A 24,837-nucleotide genomic window follows, 5' to 3' on the forward strand; every position below is an offset into this window, starting at 1 on the left:
TGAATGAGGAAGTGAACGCATGATCAGTTGAAGTAAATGACAGTGTTTATCCTGCTGGAAAGAGAACACACAGAGGAAAGGATTTCCGTCAACGAGAGTCTTACGGATGCTGAAGGCCGTCTCACGGTCGGGTCGTCTCCCAGCACACGATACCCAGCGCGCCTTTCCCACAGACTGGGCTGTTCAAACCATGGGTTTTATCATTGCCCAGTATGGGGGCTGCGGGGCGGGTCAGGAGGTTGGTCTGTCACAGTCCCCGTTCCCCATAAGGCAGCACCCCATCAGGCCGGGCCAGGCCCCGCAGGGAAGCACCCGGGGCCGTCAGGAGGCAGAGGCAGGGGCCGATGAGGACACGAGCCTTCATTGACTGCAGTTTTCACAGGAAGGAAAGGGGCTGGGCTGGCCCGAGTAATTTGGCAGACTCCAGGACCAGGGCGGCACCCGGCCCAACAGCGATGAGGTCAGCGGACAGTGGTCCCGGAGCGTATGAACCTAGAGAGGAGGTGGCTGGGGTGTGGACTCTGGCTGGCTCGCTTCACAAGTGAAAGCGGGGTTTGTGGAGAGCGGTCCTGGGAAGGGCCGTGCCTCCAGGGTCAGCGAGGCCCCAGCTGTCAGAGCCTCAGAACAAGGAGACCTCCAATGCCCTGCCCTCCACCCCTGGGCGTGCGGGCTGTCCCAGGCCACACTGACTTCTCAGTGTCCAGGACCGGCCCCCCAGGCCTGGAGGTGAGTCTACCTGACCCGCTTCATCATCCCTACTGTGCCTCCTGCTCTGGTTTCTGGCTAACTGGTCCCTGAAAAGATAGTCATTTTTAAGAGCATCGTAAAATTGATGAAGTCCCCATCATAAAAGTTCCTGGGTCACAGACAGCAGCTCACGTTTTCCCTGCCTCCCCTTAAAGAGCCGGGCTTCTGATTTATGCTGATCAGGGCTTCGTGTCACCTGCTCCCAGAGTTATAGCTGGAGGTATAACTATCCCCAGGTTTGTCTCCGTTGGTTGTAGAAAGCAAAACCAAGAACTCTGGGGTCCCTTTTGCTGAGTTTTAAAAGAAATGAAAGAGGCATTTCCTTCTCATTTGCAAGCCTGCCAGGACATGGCCCATGTGCAAGCCAGAGGAAAAAGCATCAATTAAAGTCGGTTCTAATGAAGCTTAACCGGGCCCCTCACCAAGCAGAACCACCCGCTGTTGGACAGCAAGCGGTGGGCAGAGCACTGCCCTGGCGGATGGCTTGGAGGGCAGAGGCCAGCTGAGAGCACGTGGACCATCATCTTCCTGTTGTTTACGGGGGCCTGGAGAAGCGAGCTTACCTGACTCAGGGCAGTTGCTTCCTTCTAGCAAAGGAAGGGCCCTCATTATCAGGGGCATGACCAACCAACACCCAGACCAGCCCCAGGGAGGGGAAAGTGGAGGTGAAGGAGGCCCCCCCAGGGTCACCTGATCCTTGACCTCTGAAAGGGGGGTCCAGGGACTTCACTGGTGGTCCAGTGGTTTAGATGCCACACTTCTAATGCAGGGGTGTGGGTTCAATCCCTGGTCGGGGAACTAGGATCCTGTATGCTGCATGGCCTGGCTAAAAAAAAAAAAGTCCTGGAGGGTTGGTCCTGGTGGGTGATGGCTTGGGTACCCGACTCACACAGAGACACAGGCCACCCCTCCTCGGTGACCCAGGCGTCCTGCAGAGCCCAAGCCGACACCCTATTCTTGCCGCTCTGGCCAAGCTCTGTTCCCCCAGGTTCCATGTCAGGCGGCAGGTTGGCCAGCCCCTCGGGGCTCCTCTGTCTGCATTCCATCAGCCCTCAGTGGGCTGTGCACCAGCAGTGGCCTTTCTGCTCCTGGCCCTGAGGCCAGTGCGCCACACACGCCCACCCTCCCCCTGGCAGTGGTCTTTCTAAAACCAGAAACCTGGTCATCCCCCCACTCCACCAAAAGGCTTGGATGCTGTCCACAGAGGCCCCGCCCAACCCCCATCTGCAGACAGGAGGCCCACGGCCTGATCCCGCCCGCTCTCTGGACCTGCTCTCACCCGCCACCCCGGTCTCCTGTGGTGCCCCTCTCCCCCTGCTGAACTATTTAAACACCGTGACCCAGCTCAAATACCCACCCTGCAAAAGTGAAAGTCACTCAGTCGTGTCCAACTCTTTGAGACCCCATGGACTATATACAGTCCATGGAATTCTCCAGGCCAGAAAACTGGAGTGGGTAGCCTTTCCCTTCTCCAGGGGATCTTCCCAACCCAGGGATCGAACCCAGGTCTCCCACATTGCAGGCGGAATCTTTACCAGCTGAGCCACAGGGAAGCCCTGCAAACCCCACCACCAAAGGCAGTGACCTCAAAGGCAGCTGCTCCTTCTCCTGCGGTTCTGGCATACTTCACACTGTGGACATGACTGTCTCCCTGGCTGGAGCAGGCGCCTTGAGAACAGTCACTTCCCATCGGCCCTGTTTGCAGCGCCGGGCACAGAGCGGCACTGAGAAGGGACACAAATGCTCCCTGATCCAAATATTTAGGTCCTCAGGCTAAAAGCTACTAAAAGGACCATGCTTCTTTCATGAAAGATTTTTGCCAAAGAAACAAAACACGTGCTCCACCTTGACCCCTCCTTATACCCCATCTCAACCCGGCCAGCAAAACGAAAGTGTTAGTCTTATTCAGTCGTGTCCAACTCTTTGCAACCCCATGAACTGTAGCCCACCAGGCTCCTCTGTCCGTGAGGATTCTCCAGGCAAGAATACTGGAGTGAGTTGCCATTTCCTTCTTCAGGGGATCTTCCCGACCCAGGGATAGAACCTGGGTCTCCTGCATTGCAGGCAGTTTCTTTACCGTCCGAGGCACCAGGGAAGCCCCAGGAAGCAAAATGCCTTGTTGGTAAAACTCCATCCACTGGACAGTCCTTCCCATCTGCCCACAAACCAAGTCAGTCAAGACACAGAGGCTGGATTGAGAGAGTCGAGTTTATTAGCAATACACAACGATGGCACGCCCGAGGGCGCCAGTCTGTGGGCTACACCGTGTAAAACTGTAGAAAATCCATAGCAAAGCAGAAAAGTCAAGTGAAGCTATTACAAAATCGGGCAAATGGACTGAAAATGAGTATTTCCAATGTGAGTCTCTTCTGATAAATTTTTCTTTTTTTACTTTATGAATTAAATACATGGTGAAACAGTGAAAATATATTTACAGTTATTTAAAATGGACACTGCCAACATATTTAATTAAAAAAACCTTTCCCGTTTCTTGCCTGTTTCAAAGAGAATTTTAAATATGACTTTTGCTTTTAAAAAATACAATAAGGAAATAATTACATTCTTAATATGAAAACATTTTACAACTCACAGCCATGGTCAATTAACGCTGAACACGTATAATTTAAAAGTTGATGTTAAAGTTTAAAGTTAGTGTTTCCTTTCTTTTAAGAAAAAAAGAAATCAAAGATTATCTTATTAAAAACACCTCTGGTCCCTAAGAACTATGATCTGATGATTCCATCTGGAGAGTTTCTTCCGTGGCAACAAAGAGAAGCACCTGGTGATGCCTGTCTGCTGTCAAGCTGGGTTTATCTGGAAGGACATAACTGGGTTATTTCACAAAAGATGGGGTGCACGTGAGGCCAACATTCCCTGTGCATGAAGCTCTCTCGTCTTCACCAAGGACACAGGACAGACAGTCCTGCTAGGGCTCGGGGCCCACCAAGAGGCTGCTTCTTTTTCTGGGATTGCTGAGCCGTGTGTAGTATGTGTGTGTGTGTGTGTGTGTTGGGGAGGGGCATGAAAATGTTAATTTATTTCTAGTTTATTTCACAGTATCAACCCAGTCCATCATGGGGATAATGATAAGACAGTAAGGACAAGAACAACAAAATACCCTCTTTAAAACTATGCCATGGTCTGAAATTATTATTTTTCCATTAAAAACCTTAATTTAGAAAAAAAAAGAGGAAGGCAACAGTTTAATACTGAAGTGTTGCTGAGTGGAGGTGGAGACGCCCGGGCGTCCTGCTGGCTCCTAGAGGAGGCGTCGCTGGGAGGAGCGGCCCAGCTGAGACACAGGCACTCAGGGAAGGCCCTGCCCGAGTGCCCGCCCCGGGCCAGGCCGCGAAGGCTCCAGTCCTAGGACAGACGCTGGTGAATAATCAGAGAAGGCTGCCCGTGGGCAAAGTTTACATTTCCTTCCAAAGAGGGCGCTGACACTTATTCTTCGGGAAAGAAAGGCTGGGGCCGCAAACAACAGCGTTCTGCCCACAACCCTCAGGCCCAGACCAGTTTCAGCCCTGCGCTCTCCCCTGGGAAATGCAAACCCAGCAGTCTGTCTCAGTGAACAGCAGCCTGAACCCTTCGCTGGGGGCCGGCCTCCAGGGCCAGGACGCACGCCTTTCACTTTCTGCGACAGATTTTTCCAAGTTGGCACGTCTCCAGCCCATCAGGGTCATCCTGGGTTTTCACGAAAACGCCCCAAACTAGCTGAGGGACCAGGGAAGTAGACAAGGGGACGGTCCAGCTGGACAAAGCCAAGGTGTGTGAACCGAGGGGCCACGACTGGTTCTACACAGTCCCTAGTAGAAGAGCCTGGGGAGATGCGCGTGCAGGCACCCCGGCCCTGGCAGGCTCCCACAGACAGCTGTCGGGAGGCGGGGGCGCTGCTGGCTCCTCGGACCCCCAGACTGGCCCTGCTCAGCTCTCGGTGGCCTGGGAGGGGCAGTCCTCTCCCCTTCCTGAGCCCACGTCGAGGGTGACGTGGTGTGCCCTCTATGTCTGTGCAAAAGGTTGGTGAATGAATGAAAAAAACTATAAAAATGTAGTGTAGGCTACCCACTCCAGTATCCTTGGGCTTCCCTGGTGGCTCAGCTGGTAAAGAATCCGCCTGCAATATGGGAGACCTGGGTTCCATCCCTGGGTTAAGATCCCCTGGAGAAGGGAAAGGCTACCCACTCCAGGATTCTGGCCTGGAGAATCCTACGGACTGTATAGTCCATGGGGTCGCAAAGAGTCAGACACGACTGAGCGACTTTCACTTCACTTCATAAAAATGTGAAAATGAGGGGATTTTCAAAGTGGATGAACCCTTGCCAAAACAGAGCCAGGAACACAAGCCTGAGAGGCTGACAGTCACCCCGTCCTAAGGGAAGGACCTCGAGACCCCGGGGAGGTGACCATCTCATGCCAGGGCTCTGGTCCAGCCACCACGTTCACCTCATTTCGGTCAGGATCCTATTTGGCCAGCACCCTGTGATCACGACCGTCTGTCGGAGGGATGGGGACGTGGCCCAAGGACCCGCTGCTCCCAGGGGATGGGGGCCTGCACCCCGGAGCAAGGGTCCAGGCCGGCTGCCTCTCCCGCGAGCTGGCTCGGTCACCGCTGCCTCCTGGTCTCCCCCGGGGCGAGGGGGCAGCCCCCTGGGGCGCGTTTCAGGTGGGCTACAGAGATCGCTGTCACTGCCAGGATTCTGACAGGATGTCCACGGTGTGTCTAATATGTACAGATATAAATTAAAAACTATACTTACTGAACATATACAAATAAATAACTTATTTTGAAGCAAATGCCTTAACTTTCTGATCGAATCTAAGATGTCGAGGGAAACGCATGACATCACACAGCCTGACGCTGGCGGCTTTGACCCCCATGGCGCCCGTTTTACGTGGCTGCAGGGAACGAGACAGGGTTGAATCCTCCGTTCTCTTTAAAAGGCTTATGGTTGTGAAAGTGAATTTAAAAACGTGGGTTTTTTTAGGCAGGAAATACATACACCAGGAGTCTGAAGACCAGGGCCCAAATCCTGCCTCTGGTACCAACCGCTGTCCTCGGGTGCCACCCACAGAGATGGTCGCGGCGACTGCTGCCAACCGGCCCACGGCTGGTTGACTCCGCCCACCTACGCCAGGATAAGATCACCTTCTCCCTTCTCAGTAAGGATTGGAGCCTGACCGTCCTCTTGGACAAAGCCGGCTACCAATCAGAGGAGCCGGACAGCCATGATGGAGAACGCTCACTTGACCGCAAGGCAGCCGGAATCTATAGTGGCTCACAGTTTATGGGAACTCAGCTTCATATGACGCCATGTGGTCCAGCCTCCTGTGTGGATGGGAGAACAGGGGGAGCAGCGCCGGGGAGATGGGCTCCGCACTTCCTGCCTGGATTTCCTGGGGTCGGGGCCACAGGTATGGGCGAGACGCGCCCCCACCCGCTGTATCAACTACGGAGGATGAACCTGAGCGTTGGGAGCCAGGTGGCAGCTCGCAGACCAGACAGCCGGCTTTGCGAGAAATCCAGGCTTTTCAGGTGGGCTCCGGGTAAACAGGCTTCCCTGATGGCTCAGATGGTAAAGAGTCTGCCCGCAAGGCGAGAGACCCGGGTTCAAACCCTGGGTCGGGAAGATCCCCTGGAGAAGGAAATGACAACCCACTCCAGTACTCTTGCCTGTAAAGTCCCATGGATAGAGAAGCCTGGTAGGTTACAGTCCAAGGGATCGCAAAGAGTCAGACACGACTGAGACTTCACATGGTCCAGGTAAACAGCTTCCGGTTCTGCTGCGAAATTCCTAGGCACCAAACCATTGCCCTGCTCTGGTCGGTAAAGCCAGCCAGGGTCCGTGCTGGCCTCAGGGGCCACGCTGACCCTGCTGCCGACAGCAACACTGGCCAGCGTGGCCTGCAGAAAACGTGAGCACCAGGACATGGTCACAGGACGCTGCCCGCTCGCCTCCTGCTCCTGTATCTGACGACAAACACCCGTGGGGCAGTGGATGTCAGGCCCGCTCCGGCGGCGGGGGGCAGAGAGCCCGTGCACGCGTGTGACTGGTCCTTCGGTCAGCATGCAGGGGCCTCCGGGGTGACTGATGGCTGTGCTGGGCAGTGGCCACGCTTCCCACAAGGAGTATTCCTGAGAGGTCCCTCTGCAAACGGGAGGGCTGGCCTGGTCCTCAGACCCAGATGACCTCAGCCTGTGGATGGGCCTGTCCCTATCACATCTCAGGCTCCAGAAACATCCCACAGGAGGCAGACAGTGATGCTGCAAGAGGCCCTGCCTGGCAGCCAGGCCCCTGGGGAACGAGTGTGTCCATCACCCCAAGGCCGCCCAGGGCTCTGAGACCACCCGCCAGCTCTGAGGGGGCCGCAGGGGGCGTGGACGCTAGAAAAAGCAGGAAAGGACGCACACGACGTGAAGCACCCTAACCCTCTGCCGCCCTTCCAAAGCGGGGCAGATCACTCATAAAATACGGCCCAGAGGCTCTGGCAAGCCCTGGGCGCTAGGTGCAACCCAGGACGCAGAAAGGACGTTTCCTTAAGGTCTAAAAAGTGTCCTGGTGACAAAATCATCTGTTCATAAAAGGTTTGTAAAAACAGACAAACTGCTTCACAGCATAGCTCTGTGGTGACTTTACCAGGCATGTGGGAGGCGCTGGTGAGACTCGTGGGGCAGTGGGGGGGTGGGGGGTGTCCCCAGGGCGCCCGACCGAGCAGCGGGCAGCCAGAGGCCCACGCTTTGCCCAGCGTGCAGAGCGTGTCCGCGTCGAGGTCCCTGCGGAGCTTCGGTCTGGAGGGGCGGGGACGGGTGGAAGCCGCCGTCTACCTGGGCGGGAAGCTGTGGCTTCTTCATCTGCCGGAGCGGGGAGGCTCCCCACCTTCTGCCCTTGGCTGTCTTTTCACAAATGAAGTTGGAAGCCAAAGCGTTACAAGTAAATCTCTTTAAAGGGAACCATTATACAGTAGAGAGGGTATGCGCGGCGGGCCTGGGTCCTGGCGCCTGAGCGCAGTCGCGGGGCGGTCACTCGGCGCTGCGGGGGCCGGGCGTCCTCTGGCTCTATGTCCCGTTCTTCAGCTCCCACTCCTGCCAAGCGAGGGGAGAGGGGGCATGTGCAGGTCCACAGGGCACGCCCGGGGCCGGGGCAGGCCAGGCCGCCTCCCGCACGCGCTGGTGCCCAGACGGGGAGGACGCGGCTGCCCAGAACTGGACGTCGGCCCTCCTCACACTGGGAAGCCCCGTGACGGGCGACCCGCCACTCCCCGGCTCTCAGGGGCACACCCTCTCACACTCAGAGCAGCCCTCTTCGGGAGTCGGGTATTACCCTAGGAACACTGCCTGGGATGACGGCTCTCGATGAGAACCCAGGATGAGTCCGAGGAGTCCCAGAAAGAAAGGCGACCGCGGGAGCAGAGGCCACATGTGCGACGCACTCACAGGGGGATGGACGCTCCCGGAGGCCGGGCCGGGCCACCACCCCTTTCCTCCAGCCACGGCTCCCCTGCCACTACGCTCGGGAGTCCTGGGAAAACCCCGCTCAACCCCATTCCGTCAGGGAGGCCCTGGGCTGGTCTGAGTGGCCAGCTGTGCGTCTGCCGCAGCCAAAATCACAGTTTACATTTATCGTGAGGGGAACGCGCAGAGCACGCGCCTCTGCATGGCAAGAGCAGGCCTGCGAGATGGGGCCTTCCAGGGGTTAATACGCTGGGAATATTTTTATCGCATTTCCCTTCTGCAGATAATTAGGGGGACTTTATGGGACAGCTCGATTCTAAATATCTCTCAGGCAAAACATATTCCTATGCAAACTAAGAATACTTAACGGATGCTAAGGAAAGGTGGAAGGCAGGAGGAGAAGGGATGACAGAGGATGAGACGGTTGGATGGCATCACCCACTCGATGGACATGAGCTTGAGTGAGCTCTGGGAGTTGGTGATGGACAGGGAAGCCTGGCCTGCTGCAGTCCATGGGGTCACAGAGTTGGACATGACTGAGCGGCTGAACTGAACTGAACTGAAGCAAAGTGACCAATGGCGCACAATCGCTCTTTTCTCCAGATTTACCCACACACACAGGCTCGGTCAAACGCACGCGCCACGAAGGCAGACAGTGCGGGTGCTGTTTATAACCGCCACCGTCACGGACCCACCCGTGACCAGGGCAGCCTGCGGCCAGCGCTCAACACTGGCTCTCATCAAACACCAGACCCACTTTCCAGAAAAACTGTATCTCCCCAGCCGATCTGCACGGGGCTCCAAAACCGCCAGAGAACAAAGGCGACGGCAGCACAGACGGGCAGAACCAGAGCTGCAGGCTTTCCTGACAACAGGAGGGAGAGAGGGGAGGGCGGCCGGCCTCCACGTTCATCAGGACAATGAAGCTCACCCGGACGAAGTAGGGCGACTGGACCAAGTAGGATCTTCCGCAGCACACACTGTCAGCTACGCCACCCAGAACTGCCTACTTTGATAATCTATAGCTTTTTTGTTGTTGTTTAATTTTCTGAGATTCTAAGTTTGGCATCAAAACTTTTCAGTGGGCAGTGCCAGCGAACGGCTGAAAGGCATGACGGGATGGCCCCTCGGGCACAGGTTTATGGGGTGAGGTGGGGGGAGGCCGGGGAGGGGTTGGAGAAGAGCACGCCTTGACTTTTTTTTCTGTCTTAAGGATCCCATTGGTCACCTGGCCAATCTCTGCTTCATCAGTGAAGACACAAGTCAGAAGAGGCCAGGAGGCAGAACCAGAGCTGCAGGCTTTCCTGACAACAGATGGTGCGGGCCTAGAGACCAGGCCTTGGCCGTTTCTGACTCTGAAAGGACGGCTTCCTGAAGGAGGGTCTGACTTTAGAAGAGAACTGGGAAGATACTCGTGGCACAGTATCTAACATACGGCAGCGGCACAACCGAATCAGGAGGCCATGCTGGCTCCTCAGCCCCCCACCATCCCCAACAGACTCGGCGCTGAAGTGCCCCCCTCCTGCCTGCAGCGGCGCTGGGGTTGCCACCCCCCCAGGATGCCTGCTCCCCTTCAGCGCTGCGGCTCCCCCAGCGGGCAGGGAGGGCACTCACCTTGGCTTTCCGCAGCACGTGGCCGCGGCAGGGCGAGTTGCCAGGGGCCGGCCGGCTCTTCTTCAGGATGGCCGCACTGTTCACGGGCAGCGGGCCCTCTGCATCGCTGGTCTCACAGCTGGACATGGGTGAGTTCTCCAGAGTCCGATGCCTGAAAACTGGAGACTGTTAACAGAAAGAGGAGGCACTGGGTGAGGCGTGGGTTCCAGGTCAGCAGTATTTTCCATGAGGGAAATGTTTAATGAAGAAAGCGGGCTTGGGAAATAGGCAGAAATGATAACCGAAGAATTGGTGCTTCTGTGCGGTGGTGCTGGAGAAGACTCGAGAGTCTCTGGGGACTGCGAGCTCAGTGCAGTCCATCCTAAAGGAAACCACCCCTTAACATGTATTAGAAGGACGGATGCTGGAGCTGTGGGGTGTGGCTCCTGGTAGTGGCCACAGACCAATCTGGAGGATGCCTGACCACTTACAGCCCGGTCTCCATGGGTCAGAGCAAGTCCTGAGATGGAGCGGAGCGAACCTGCAGTCGCCCAGTCCCCAGTGAGATTGCAAGCTGCTCCTGTAATTTGCTGTCCTTCCCCAAACGAGGTCTCGAGGACTGACTGCCCTGTGCTCACTGCGTAACGTGTGATGGAAGACACTGGTTAGAGCATACAGAATGTCGTTTTAGGAGGACAGTGCTTCAGTGACCATTCCTAGGGGTGGCTGAGAACCCCCCTAGAGGCTGCAGCCAGCTTCTCCACATTTTGCTTCACTTGGAAATGCCTTCAAAGGCCACTCTGGCTGAGGGGTAGGGGTGGGGTGGGGGTGGGGAGGAGGGAGCTGCTCCATCTACCCCCCGGGAAGCCGAGCTGGACCCCGACAGGGGCAGCCCGTGCCCTCCCCCAGGACAGGTGTGCCTCGTGGCAGCCGCTGTTCCCAGGCTGTGGTCAGGGTGGGGATGAGGCTGAGAGCCGCACACGGGCAGATGGCAGCTCTGGGGTCCCAGGAGGGGACTCCAGAGACAGGAGCAGACCCGAGGTAGGGCACAGGGAAGGAGAGCTGGCAAGAGGGGGCTGAGGGGGAGACCCTCAAGAAGAAGGGAGGGTCCCAGAACGTGGGGTCACTCCAGACACCGAGAGCAGCGATCGGTGCCCAGAGACACGACATCAGATGGAAAGAACCTGACCAACCCAATATTATACCCAGATTTTGCCAAAAGGAAGGAAACAACTTGGGGTTTCCACCACCTTTGAAAAACAGTTCAGTGAGACAGAGAAGAAAAAATTCAGGGTCCGTGACCTTGAAACACGGCCAAGAGCGCGTTTCAGGCGGACACGTGAGCTGTGTCTTGGTGAGGCTGGTGCTGGGGGATGGGGATGGGTCGCGACCTGGGAGAGCGTGCCTGGCCCCTCTCCCGGGGAGCAGGCGGGCTGTACCTGCGGGCTGGACGTCCCTGAGCGGGGCTCGATGGCCAGCCCGAGGGTGATGCCGCCGGCCAGCGCCTTCTTGAGGCTCTCCTTGACCTCTGTCAGCTCCAGCTCCAGGTTGACGCGCTCTGTCTCCTTCTGCTTACACTCCTCCTCCAGCTTCTTCAGCTTCTCTTCCAGGACCACCTGGGTCTTCCTGCCTGGAGTCCCAGAGGAACACTACTGCTCCAGCTGAAGGCAAACACTTCCAAGCATTCGAGGACGGACATTTGGGGACCCCCTGCGAGGTGCTCAGCCCAACCCTGGGGGTCTTGCTCCCCACCCAACTAGAGTTTTTCCCACCAAACTCCAATCCAGCAGTTCCTGAAAGGAGCAGGGTCCCTTCCCAAATGCCCTCCTTTGTGTAGCTGGGAGAATATGGACTGGGAAGCAGAAGACCCTGATTCTCACAAATGGCAGGAATTTGGGGCCTGGACCTCAACACCCTCATTTTAAAACTGAGGAATTTGAACTAGGTGGCTCCCAAAGGTGCCACTGACTTGAAACGCCTGAATATTTTTCTGTTCTCATTTTTTTCTACTCTTGAGTCATCTTATTTGCTAATTCAGCTCACATCTCCATAGAATATAGCGCATTTGCTTTATTTATGTTATTTGAAATGTGTCGTGGTGACACAGGAGGGCAGATAAATGTGCCCATTGCACAGATAAGGAAACTGATCCCAAGGATTAACTGACTGATGGGCATGGCCCCAGCCTGGTGCCTGGCAGCACACGAGGGTTCTCTTCTTCCAGGCCTGAAGCTGGTCTAATCTGTCTGCATCTTCACTAACCTGCAAACTGGAAACACAGAGGGAAGGACTCTCTTCCCATCCTGCTGACCTGGGGGCTCCTGTTCAGGTCTCTGCCTGAGCCTCTGATCCCTTTCCCTGTCCCGGGGTCGGGGTGGGGGCGTCTCACAGGAGATACCACCTCCTGCCCCTCCTACAGGCTGTCTCAGACTGGCACACACCGGCCTCCCATCCTTTAAGCTCTGAAAGTGCTTTCCTTCTTAAAAAATCACGTAGGCACAAAGTCAGGGATGGCTGGAGCTGCCGGCTAACTGCTGCACATCTGCCAGCTCCTCTGGCACAGACGCCGATGGAAAGCAGGGGCTTTCCTTCCAAACTGCCCTGGTCTCTGCGTCCCTCCTCCTCACCCCCACCCCCAACCCGAGGCCAAAGGATCACAGTCGACAGCGTCATCCTCGCACCAGGATCAGACTCAGCCCTGAGCAGAGCAGACTGACGTTTTTGCAGGGCCCACCCCAGAGCCTGGCACTGCTCGCCCAGCTTCCCGGGGGAGGAGGCCTGACGACAGGCCTGACCTAGAGACAGACGGGCTGCAGTCCGCACTGGGGTGCCCTCCTCCCCCCTGACCCCCCGGGGTTGCTTCTGTCCCCCTGGGCTCTTCCCAGATCCCATCCACGAGTCCGCCACCACCCTGCTCCTGCTGATCCCTCTGCAGGGAACAGGGGGCTCCTTCCAGCCCCACGGGGGAGCCTCCCACCTAGGCTTCTGCGGACGACGTGTCCTCCCGCTGAGAGCCCCGTCACAGCCAGGGACCAGAGCTCTGGAGCCCTGGGGCTCATGCCCCCGACAACTCGGCCGTCAGCACCCGAGGATGGGACAGCTCCCGGCACCCACCCAGGCCCCAGTAGGGGCCTGGTCCTTACTCCACACTGTGGCCCCTGCCCCAGGCTTCCAGCAAGGCTTCCAAACTGCGAGAAGCACCGCGTGGAAGGACGAGAGCCTGGTGAGGGTCAGACCCTGGGCGGAGGCGCTGGCTCCGCGGAAGGGGGCCCCCGCATACCGGTGTTCACTTCGATGGCTGCCCTCAGCCCCTTCCTCTCCTTCCGCAGCTGGGCCAGCCTGTCTCGCAGGCCCTCCCGCCTCTTCAGCAGCTCCTCCTCTTTGGCCTGCAGCCGCTTGGCATCTGCCTCCACCCGGTTCTTGCCATATTTGTACTGGTCGGCATCTTTCAAAATAGAAAGCATCGGTAGGAAATTAGGTTTAACCAAGCAGATGATGGGCCAATTCATAAAGCCTGTTTAGTCCTCCAGCGCCATACAATGAATTCAAAGCGAGTCATTTTGCTAATCCAACAAGGAAAAAGAACAGGACAAGTTTGAACCAAACAGAAAAGTAACTGGTTCCGATGATCCGATATTCTTTGAAACAAATTTCAGAGATGAAAACAGAATGTTCAGTTCAAAATCGCTCAGTCATGTCCGACTCTTTGCGACCCCAGGGACAGTATGAAGAGGCAAAAAAATATAAAAGGATATTAGAAAATTTCTTTAACTCCTCCCATCGAGACAGGATTCCACATATACTCTTCAGTAAGATCGAGAGTGAACAAGACATTCTGCTATCTGAGAAGAGGGGTCTCTCGGCGCCAGAGATACTCTCCTGATGCACGCGGGCCTCGCGCCGTCACGTCTGACCCCTACAACGGTGCTGTTGACTCTTCTACTGACTCTGATGGCACCTATGCCCCCTCTGGGGTGGCAGGGCTGGCCCCTGGTGTGGACAGAGATGGTAACAGGAATTTGCTGGGTGCGTGGGCACGTGAGAAGGCGAAGGGGCACGCAGAGCCGCGTCTGGAGCCTGGCTGCCTGGGTGGGGGTCCCAACCTGCCACCCGTGCTGTGTGGCCCCCAACAAGGCCCTGCCTCGCCCTGTGCCTCCGTTTCCTCACCTGCGCGATGGGGGGAGCGAGAGCGGGCAGTTCACAGGGTGGTGGTTGCTGTTTATAGTCCCTCAGTCATGTCTGACTCTGCGACCCCGTGGACTGGAGCCCACCAGGCTCCTTGCGTCCATGGGAATTTCCAGGCAAGAATACTGGAGTGGGGGTGACATTTCCTCCTCCGGGGATCTTCCCGACCCAGGGATGGAATCCGAGCCTCCCGTGTCTCCTGCCTTGTAAGGTGGCTTCTTCACCGCTGAGCCTCCAGGGGCGCCCTCACGGGGCTGTTAGGAGGGTGAATGAACACTCGTCGGAACTCTGAGCAAGCACAGAACAAGCGCTAGGTAAACGGGTCATTGAACACCGAGAGCAGATAACCGAGCAGAGAGGAAACTAGCCTTAAGGACAGTGGGAAGGCTTGGCCAACACCACACCACCAGCTAATATCGTGCTGAACCCCGAGCCTGTGCTCTTATCCTCTAATTAGGCTGGCCTTACCAGAATAATCAAGGCTCACAATTCTGTGAGAAGACACTTGAGAGTCCCTTGCACAGCAAGGAAATCAAACCAGTCCATCCTAAAGGAGATCAGTCCTGAATATTCATTGGAAGGACTGATGTTGAAGCTGAAACTCCAATACTTTGGCCACCTGGTGCGAAGAGCTGACGCACTGGAAAAGACCCCGATGCTGGGAAAGACTGAGGGCAGGAGGAGAAGGGGACGGCAGATGATGAGATGGTTGGATGGCATCACTGACTCGATGGACATGGGTTTGAGCAGGCTCCGGGAGACAGTGAAGGACAGGGAAGCCTGGTGTGCTGCAGTCCATGGGGTCGCAGAGTGGAACATGACTGAGCAATGGAACAATTCTGTAGCTCCCATGGTCTCCCGACGCCCCCGCAGCTGACCGCTCACACCTGACACGACTCAAGGCCTCCCGCACCCCCGGCCTTGGGCGCTCACATCCCACGAGATACCACAGTGGTTTATCTGCATGCCTGACACTGTCACTAGACTGGAAATGACTTCTGGGGAGAAGCTGTGGGGGAGGAAGGGGTGCCACAGTCAGTAATAAAGGCAGTGGACCGGGCAAGAGGCCACGACTGTGGGCCAGCAACTGACCTCCTGGAGCCTCAGCTTCAGCCCCCGTAAAGCAGAAGTGCTAAAGCCTACCTTGTGCGTTAAAAAAAAAAAAAAAAAAAAAAATCGACGCCTGTGCTAAACCCCTCCCTCTGACAGGACAACGTGACGCCTGGGCCGTGGTGGACACCCCCAGGCAGCTCTCATCCCAGTCAGCGGTAAGGGAGCCCCCAGAGCACTGTCCACCCTCCCAGGCAACGGTGAGCCCTTTCCAGCCACTGCTAGCGCCTCTCCTAAACCCAGCATTCACCAGTTCTTACAAGGCAAACCATGGTGACCGCGTGAAACTGCATTTACAGAAGCAGGCGCACAGCCGTCAATCTTGGCTCAATCTTCCCCTCACTAAAAACCCACAAACACCTTCCCGCCCCAAAGGGTGATATTAAAAGGATCGCAGCATGAGAATGACCAAATCAACCACCTGAAACGTAAGGGACTCCCCTGGCGGCCCAGGGCTCAAGGCTTCCCCTTCCAGTGTAGGCGGGCCCTTCAATCCCTGTTTGGGGAGCAAAGATCCCACGTGTCTCAGGATCAGAAAACCACAACATAAAACAGAAGCAATATTGTAAGAAACTCAACATAGACTTTTAAAATGGCCCATGTCAAAAAGGAAAATCCTAAAAAGGCTTGAAAGAAAAGCACTGCTCTCGGGGGGTGGGGGTGGGGGTGGATACCGCGTATTCTACAAACAGCGTGCAGTCCAAATGCGGCCGCTCACTCCGATCTAAGCTGCTTCCTGACAAAGCTGTGTGCAGTCGCAGACCGCCCCCTGCATCATTCAGTCCCCGTGAAATAAACGCCATCCGGGATGCAACGCAACAGGCTGAGCGCGGCAAAAACACACCGCAATTTCTCCTCTTTCATCACTGGTTGCCACCAAAGGTAGCAAGGACTCCCCACCGAAGGCCTCATGAGATAAGGAGAGCAACTGTCTGGGAAACAGAACAGGAGCGGGTGCTGAGAGGTGGAGGAGGCAGATTTCCTGCGGCCCGGGCTCTACAGCACAGGGGACTACAGACACACTACTCTGTCCCCCACCTGCCTCTCCCCAGGTGGGCCAAAAAGCGTAAGTACACCTGACTTCGTGAGGGAAATAAGGTCTGCCCGAAAAACGAGGTTAGAAAGAGCACTTTAAACAAGGGACAACAATGAGGCCCAACGGGGGAGTGAGACCGTGTCTGAGAAGGGCAGAGCCGGGGAGCTGATGTACAGGAGGCCCGTGCTTCCCCAGGGCAGGCACCACGAGCGCCCCGGAACGACAGCGGGCCCGTGCACACCCGAGGCCATGGACGAAGCGCCATCTCACTGCCGCGTGCTGAGTCTGAAATCAAGCCGCCGGCACTCAGCGTGGTCGGCAGCCAGGTGCCGAGTCACCCGAGTTGGGGCTACTACCTGGGGGCAGCTACGCTGAGCCCAGCTCAGAACGTGTCAGCCCAGCTTTCCAGGTGGTCGTGTCAGACTGAGCTCCTAACTCCCACCTTCCTCCCGGGGAAACTTCCCCGACAGGCCCACACTCAGCGAGGCACTCCCGGGCCCGCTGAGAGCCCGCGCTCTGAGGCCTGTCTGGAGCAGCGTCTGCCTGCAGGACCCTCGGGGACAGAATCCCGGGTGCCCACTGCCTGGTCTTCCATCTGCAGCCCCTGCCCGACTGGCTGGCTGAAGAGCGATCCAATACAGCCGAGGCTGAAGCAAATACAAATGCGTCCGCTGACCGAGCCCCCGGAGGCATGCGTCTGTGGATCACGACGGACGCTGGGCACAGGCGGGCTCTTCCACTCAGTCTGGCCCCTGCCGGATCTGCAGCCTGGAAACCCGGTCCACGCATGGGTTCGGGGAGACCACGGGGAGCCTCATCAACTCCCTGAGCCTGCGTCTACACTCGCACAGTGGGATGGACCATGCCACCTCCCCGATCCGGGGTGGGTGCCGGGGGGACGACACGGCAGGACAGAGAGCACGGTGGGGTGGGGGGAGCAGGGCTCCTCACAGACCCTGAAAGAATCCCGCAGTCTGAGGGACACGCACTACCCCAGCTGTTTCAGCCAGAGGCCCCAGCTGACCACGTCTATGCCTCCCACACACAGAGAGTGAGCTCAGACAGCTTATGAGACTCAACCCAAGCAGCTCACTCGGTAGACCGGAGACACAGACAGAGGAGTCCAACCCACCGACCAGGGTCCCTCACAGCAGCACCACCTCCCGAACCCAGAACTACCTCAAGGGCAAACACGCATGAGCAAGTCTGCGTTTGAACCAGCTGTGTCTGCTCCTGTATGTAGCAACCTAAGAGCCAGGTTAAAAGTCACGGCCATTCCGCAACCCAGCAGACAAGGAAGGGTCCGGGTGTGAACGGATCTCTCTCTCCAACTGCCCCCCCGCCCCCCGCAAGACCTGGCACCCTCCACCTCCCCAGGTGGGAAGGGAGACGGCCACACAGCCGCAGCTCTGCATGCCGCACCCAAAGCCAGAACATGGGAGACGGAAGGTCGACTTACTTGAAGGCGTCCGCTTCACGCCAGCCGCCGAGTCAGGCTTTTTCTGCTGCCCGCTCGGAGCCTTGCCTTTGCCCATGACGCCATTGGAGGCCATGGGGGGCTTCTTACCCTTTGACTGTGGAAATAAACACACGGGAGAGTGAGAAACAAGCGAACACCTCTGGGTTTTTTGCAGTCAGCTGTTCAGTCTCTGACTCTTTCGAATGTGGCGCACACAGAAAAGAAGTACAGGCGTTTGGTAGACACCAGTCTGGCTTCCCAGCCCTGGAAGGCTGTGAACTTCCCAGAGCGCCTCAGAAGGTGCTAGCACCGAGGTTCAGAGCAAACGGAACCCTAGGATGTCCTCAGCTGGAGTGCGCCAAAGTCACCCGTTTCTACCGGGAGGTGGCACACGCCGATCAAGACACTGGCACAGACTGTGGGTTTCTGAGGGCACTGGGCCGAGGTTACCAACAGTCCGCTTCCAGGGATAGCCAGCTGTTACTGGGCAGGAATGGTCTCTGGGGCAGGAGCAGAGCGTGCGCACTTAAGTCTTCAGCTCTCAGGCCTTTCTACTGACATCCTAACTGGATAAACAAACTACCGTTTGATTCACCCACGGGGTCTGAGGAAGGAAGCAGAAGCCAAATACAGAAACAGTATGAACCACAGTTTAACTCACTGCAGGATTTTAGAGTAATTCAACGTCCCCCTACTTCTCTGATGGCTGCATTCTGCTCAAGTGATGTGTGCGCACCTTAGCTGGGCCACGGATCCAGTTAGACGGCCAAGGCTGGCAGTACACGTCCGGCCCAGGCTCCTCCATATGCACATTTCTTACTGCTGGGAGCCTGGGTTTGCGGGAGGTCAGGGTGGGGGCTTCAAATTCCCACTCCATCATTTAGGAAGTGTTGAGCACTTCACGAACGCTAAGCCCGCGTGCTCATTTGAAAACGTAAAGACACGGATGCCACCCACGGGGCTCCTAAAAAGCTTAGATGACACAGCGCCCACACCTAGAGCGCCGGTACGGCAGGTGTGTGTTGAGTGTAGCAGGCCCACTGAACGGCCAAATGGGGGCATGGAGACTGAAGGAAAGCGACTAGCAAATGTGCCGCCCACTTGAAAGTAGCGTGAATAAAAACGAAACACAAACGAGCCACATGTCAAGCGATTCCAAACGAATCAGGGGACACTGATACGATAAGATACGATATTTTGTCCCATCGTTTTTACCAAAGTGAACTCCAACACCAGTAAAAAGACAGGCCGATACCTTCGCCTAGTAAGTGAGGCATGTGACCTGTGAGGCTTTTCGCCTAAGTAAGCGCTCATAAATAAGCATCAGGGGCTTCCCTGGTAGCTCAGCTGCTAAAGAGTCCGCCTGCAATGTGGAAGACCTGGGTTCGATCCCAGGGTTGGGAAGATCCCCTGGAGAAGGGAAAGGCTACCCACTCCAGTATTCTGGCCTGGAGAGTTCCATGGACTGTACAGCCCACGGGGTCGCAAACAGTCGGAAACAGCTGAGTGACTTTCACATCGCTTTCACTCATAAAGTACTTATGTTTGAAGATGCACTGGCCTGGGCCCTCAGGCTCGCTGAATCAGCATCTCCAGCTATTGTTAGAAATAAAACACAAAAATCTTCCTACGTAACTTTGATGAAAAGAGCGGGTTTGGAAGAACCACTGTGTACTATCGCACTCTGAAATTCTAGGATCTTACTTGGCATTCACCATTTTCTCAAGATTACCCCCAAAACTGGAGGGAAAACAAAATAATTTAAAACGTGGTCCTGTGCTTTATGTTTACAGAGTATTCTTTAGGCACCACTTGATCTTAGTTTAAATGCATGCAAACACAAAATTAATATTTACACTGAAACATCACGGTTTGCCACAAATATCAGGTGTGGGATGGACAATCGCTCCATATCAAGATTCCTGACCATTCAGTGATAATCCAAGAGCCTTACTGCCTACTCCATTTTAGGGAGTATACTCCTATCCTCATGATGGGCGCCTACTGTAATCCTGGGATTAATCCTGCTTAAAGGTCTGAAAGCAGTTGCCAGTGGAGCCCACCCAAGTACATACAACAAAAACACAGGAAAGGAACCCGCAGCTCAAAAATCTGAAAACTTACCACCCCATCCTCTCTAACTCTTTGCCTTTAATCACCATAACTCACAGAATTCCCTGGGGAACTTTGAATGGAGAGAGAGGCAGGCACAGGCAAAAGATAAGCAGCGCACAACCGCGGGCTAGCAGTTGCTGCTTAGTCAGTAAGTCGTGTCCGACTCTTTGCGACCCCACGGACCGTAGCCCGCCAGGCTCCTCTGTCCGTGGGATTCTCCAGGCAAGAATACTAGAGTGGGTGGCCATTTCCTTCTCCAAGGGGATCTTCCCCACCCAGGGATTGAATCCAGGTCTCCTGCATTGCAGGCAGGTTCTTGACCTCTGAGTCACCAGGGCAGCCCCCTGAACTAGTCAGGCTGGTACGTAACATGGTTAAAGCTCTGCGTTTCTTGTGACCCATCCCTGGGTGGCCGGACGCCGAGGGCACTTGCAGGTCGCACTCTAGTTGAGGGGAAGACTGCGCTCTACCCCTGATGGGGCTCACTGACCGCGAGCTGGCGGATGCTCTGTCGCCGCCAGGCCCTGCAGGAGAAGTGTGACTGAGAGATTCTAGGAGACGACAGAATGGGGGTGCTGTACCTGTGAGCTGAGCCCGAGAGACGCCCTCCCCACGGAAGAGGTGTTAGTGACAGACGGGGAGGAGGGCAGCCCGGAGGAGGCGGGGTGTTTGTAGTGGTTACAGGATAGCCTGTCAGGAGACGGCCTAGCAGCCTTCCTGTCAGCGGGAGGGTAGCGAGCAAAGATTTTCGGAGACGGCAAGTTATCGTACAGGACGGCGTTATCATAGAGCACCTCTTCTCCCAGGCCTCGGCCGCGGGGAGCGGGAACGTCGTCCTCAGGGCCCCACTGGAACACACACAGCGCGTCGTTAGTTGGCGCCCCGGCCGCAGGAAGCAGAGCACATTGAGATGTTATTAGCAAGCACCCCAGAACACGTATGCATGCCCCACATTGTCAGTAACACACAGACACACACACACACAGACACACACACAACTAGATGAACCGATTCAGAAGAGCTTTTCTACCTTTGGGGACTTAAGATATCTTTTTTCCTTAAATTGTTCCCAGGGTTATTGGCTAATGATATTTTCGTTTTGTTTTGTTTGTTAAAGCTCGGGGGGAAATGAAAAAACAAAACTGACATGTCTTTAAAGAACCGGGTTTTGGAAGTCCTGATCTAGGAAGCAGAAACAACGTGATTTAAGGAAAAGGATGCTGAACTGGGGTCCATCCGGAGATCAGGGGCTCTGGTTCTCCTGAGAAAATGTGTTAACTTCTTGATCAGAGACGTGTTAATACGTCCTTCATCACCTGAGCATTGCTGACGGGAGATGTATCAATATTCACTTACACAACAGATTACCGGTGATAGGTGTTGGTTTCTAAAAAAAGTCCCCTGGTCAATAGTGAGTTTAAGATCCCAGAAAAGCACTTTATCTTATTTCACAGTAAAACTGATGTATGATGCACGGAATTCTGCCAGGAATTTTACAAAGTAGGGGAAACTAAGGCAGGGAGCTCAGGAGGAGCTGTAGGAGGCAGAGTCGGAGCAAAGAGCAGTGCCCGTAACTACCCGGCCCTCAGCGTCTGCACCTCAGGCTCCCCCCAGGCCAGGAAGGGCTGGGCACAGAACACCCGCGGACCCTTCCAAGCTTGCCAGGCGGGCTTCGGGATGTAGGCTCTGCGGGTCACATGACTGCCAGCATCACCCGCATCCCATACTTGGTTAGGCCTGAAGAAAGTTCAACGGCCAAAATCACAAGCTGTTACAAGAAAGAAGTCAAATCATCATAGAAAATAGGATGCTTCAAACTATTAATTGATACAATGGCATTACTTCAGTGGAAAACCTTTATACAAAGGATTAAAATAGCTACAAGCCACTTTAGAACACGGACATTAAAGTATAAATTAAAACCCAAACTCACAACCACAGCCAGATTCTTTTAAGTTTTAAAGGTCTTTATAAATTGCTTTGCATTTAAAAAAAAGAGAGAGAGAAAATATTAATTCATGTACTATACTTATTTTAGTCTATTTTTATATCCTGGCAGAGTTCCTTTCTGCCAGAATGCAATTACAGCCTTTTGTTATAAAAATAGAAAAGGCTTAAAATTTCACTGTAGGAATGTTTTTGTTCCGCTCCAGTCACTTCAGTGCGTCTATTTTTGTGTGCTGGGGACCCATCTATAATCTAAAAATAACAATACATGCAGATAAACGCGGATGTGAGTGTTTCATAATGACAACCTAGCATATATTTGTCCCAGGTTATTAAAATGGTCTAGACGGGACCATCCTCTTCCTAAAATACCAAAGGATTAGGTCACATGGAAAGCAAACTCCACAGCACCTGCAGGTTAAAAGTGCGTGCGCGCCTGTCAGGAGATCCTTTTCGAGATGCACTTTCATCTAGGCCTCGGGGAGAGCGTGAAGGGAAAGAATTACTGAAACTGAAACGCTGCTAAAACGCCAGGTGTTGTGGCTCCAAAGCGTGAACTTTGTCAAACTGAGGAGTGAGGGCGCCTCCAAAACAGAGGGCCCGGTCACAGCGCCCAGGAAGGGGAGCGGCAGTCTAAAGAGAGGCCTGAACTCCAAGGAAGCCCTTACGCAAGGGAGTCAGACGCCTGCACGCGCGCCGCTCCTTCGCCCACACCGCCCGCCCAGTGCCGCGCACGCAGGAACGCCTCCTCCGTGCAGTCTTGGAGCCGGCAGCTTCTCAGCTCTGGGCCAGCGGGAGCTGTGCCCATTCCTGGGGTGCCCGAACCTGCGTGGCATTAACTGCAACGAGGGGGCCCAGGCGGGCATCTGCGGAGGTCCTGGCTTTCTCTACACTCCTCCGCCCACCACGCGCCCTGGGAGAAACCCCTCTGGGGGCAAGGTTCACAAGGGGGCCTTCAGGCAGCGAGACAGAGGCAGGGTTGCGTGTTCTCAAAACATCTGGGGCTGAGGCCAAAGGCTCAGAGGAGCAGACTGTCCCACGTGGTTGGTTCTACGATGGCGGGGGAGGCTCCCCCAAGACTAGCAAGTGGACCCCGAGAGCCGAGCTGCCTGGGGAAGGGCCCAGTGCCTGGCCTGGGACCTGCTCCTGTGGGGCAGTCCCCGAGCTCCTGGGTCCCGCTCTGCAGGGCAGGTGGCTACAGCCACAGCATGCACCAGAGCCCCTCCAGTCCTGGAGACCCCAGCTGAAGGTGGAGTGGGGATGCGGGGCAAAGGGGCGAATGGCCAGGGCTGATGGGTGGGACAGCACTTGTGACCCGGCCACCCTGGACTCAGGCTGGACTCCCTAATTTTGGGCTCTGCAGCTGGGACGGGATCTCCAAGCCTGCCCGTACCCTGACACCCCTGACCTAACAAGGGGCCCCTTTCATCTCAATCCACACTCGAACATGGCCTTGCAGGCCAGGCCAGTCGGCTGGCTTCTCCTCCACCGACGGGAGTCCCAGCTACTCGGAGGCCAGCTACCCTGAGGATGCAGGAAGGTGTCCGGAGCCAGCGATTCGGTCATTACCCTGTGGCAACGTCTCCCTTCTGGAGATTTCTGATGGTGTTCAGCTAACAGCATTGACACAAATGGTAAACTGGCTTCTGATGCCAATGACCCTCGTGTTCACACATGGATTAAGGCAAACAGGGTGTCAAACACAAGAGAGATGGGGTGTAATTTTCATCCTGCCTCTCTCGTTTAGGCCGAAAGGAGGGGAAGTCACAGGGACCTGTGGAGCCCGCCTTCCAGCACAGCCGACCCCCAGCTCTGCCTGCCACACTCACCGAGCCGCTGATGCAGGGAACGTCATCGTAGTGAAGCGCTGTCCCGCTGGGGTGCGCGTAGCCGTTGGAGGTGCTCCCCACGTAGGGGTTAGTGGACAGAACACGCCGGTTCATGAAGCTGAAAGAGAGGAAGCGGGTTACAACCCTCCGGTGGATGACCGAGCCTCCGGGAGCACTGACGGGTGCCTGTGTTCTGTCCGGGGCTGCGGATGGAGAAACATCAGGACCCGGGCAGGACCAGGGGTTCTACAGCCATCAAGGCGGACCCTCACCTGCAGGATGGGACGTCACCTGTACCTGGGACTGCAGCACAGATCGGGGACGAGCCTGCCGGGGACTTGGAAAGCGGCCCTGCACACGCCTGGTGTGCCACAAATAACCCGGCGTTCAGCAGTTTATAGCAGGGGCTCAGCCTGCTTCTGCCCATAACGCTTGACCGGAACACCTTTATTTACCGGGACCGTTCACTGATAAGCTGTCAGTGTCTCTTTTTTTTCCACATGCCTTTTTCATGAGCCTGGTAATTCTGGAAGGCAGAGACCATCTGGCCTGCAAAACCGAAGTATCTCTTCTCCAGCTCTTCTCAGGGCAAGTTCATGGACCTTGTTTTAGAAGTACCTTAAAGCGTCCATCCCACAGCCTTTCTTGAGCTTTGCTCCCTCCTTGAATGTTTGTTCCCTCCCCTCTGCCCTCCCCACCCTGAACTTCTGGGAGCCTGAGGGCGGCCACCCCCAGCCCTCGGGAGGCAGGGCAGGCCATGTCACCGTGGTGGCTCCAAGACCCACATGAGTGCTGGTGACCTGCGAGGCTCCAAGCGCCAAGCCCACTCCCCATGCCCCCCACCCCTCCTGCTCTTCACCCCAGCTCCCAGCGGCTCTCTGCCTGCAGCTGAGACCCCTCTTTCCTGACCACCCCAGGGAAACAGCGTCCCCTTCCCCCTCTGCACCTCCCTGCTGTCCCTGCTCCTTCCTACCACTAATCATCCCCTGACACGTGACACGGGGATGTCCGCCTTCCCCACCGGAGCCTCAGCTTCAGGAGGACACGGCCTCTCCCAGCTCTGTTCCTCATGGGCCGGGGTGGCAGCCAGCAGGTAAAAGCTGCTCAACAAACATGAATGAAGGAAGCAGGGGAGGAAGGCATGGGTGAATGGTCTGCTCGTGGTACAAGTGAAAAACCTCCGTGCCCAGGGAGGAATTACCCTAGAGATTTTCCGATTTTCCCAACTGGAAAATCTAAGACAGCCTGAAATTTAAAACAAAACAAAACAAAATCTGTTTTTTCGAATTTTGCTTTTTCTTGGGATCTTACATTTCTACGGTAACTAGATGAATTTAAAAAACAGGCAAATGAGCAAAGCTGCGGG

At 55.7% G+C, this 24,837-nt stretch overlaps 1 protein-coding gene across 2 annotated transcripts in view; it reads right to left on the reverse strand.

Annotated features, from left to right (window-relative positions):
• Window positions 1-2,937: 2,937 nt before the first annotated feature.
• The window catches only part of AFAP1 (actin filament associated protein 1), a 150,234-nt gene continuing 128,334 nt past the window's right edge, over window positions 2,938-24,837 (reverse strand). The window contains exons 12-18 of one of the 2 annotated variants that reach the window (XM_027971241.2): window positions 23,472-23,589; window positions 20,277-20,543; window positions 17,581-17,695; window positions 13,071-13,235; window positions 11,230-11,420; window positions 9,812-9,976; window positions 2,938-7,828 (exon numbers count right to left, since the gene is read on the reverse strand). In XM_027971241.2, coding sequence (XP_027827042.1) covers window positions 7,802-7,828; window positions 9,812-9,976; window positions 11,230-11,420; window positions 13,071-13,235; window positions 17,581-17,695; window positions 20,277-20,543; window positions 23,472-23,589 — 1,048 coding nt within the window. In that variant the 3' untranslated portion in view covers window positions 2,938-7,801. The remainder of the gene's footprint in view (window positions 7,829-9,811; window positions 9,977-11,229; window positions 11,421-13,070; window positions 13,236-17,580; window positions 17,696-20,276; window positions 20,544-23,471; window positions 23,590-24,837) is intronic. The other variant, XM_027971240.2, reaches the window with a different exon arrangement.

This window comes from Ovis aries, chromosome 6, assembly GCF_016772045.2.
Source record: "Ovis aries strain OAR_USU_Benz2616 breed Rambouillet chromosome 6, ARS-UI_Ramb_v3.0, whole genome shotgun sequence".
Classification (NCBI taxonomy): Eukaryota; Metazoa; Chordata; class Mammalia; order Artiodactyla; family Bovidae; genus Ovis; species Ovis aries.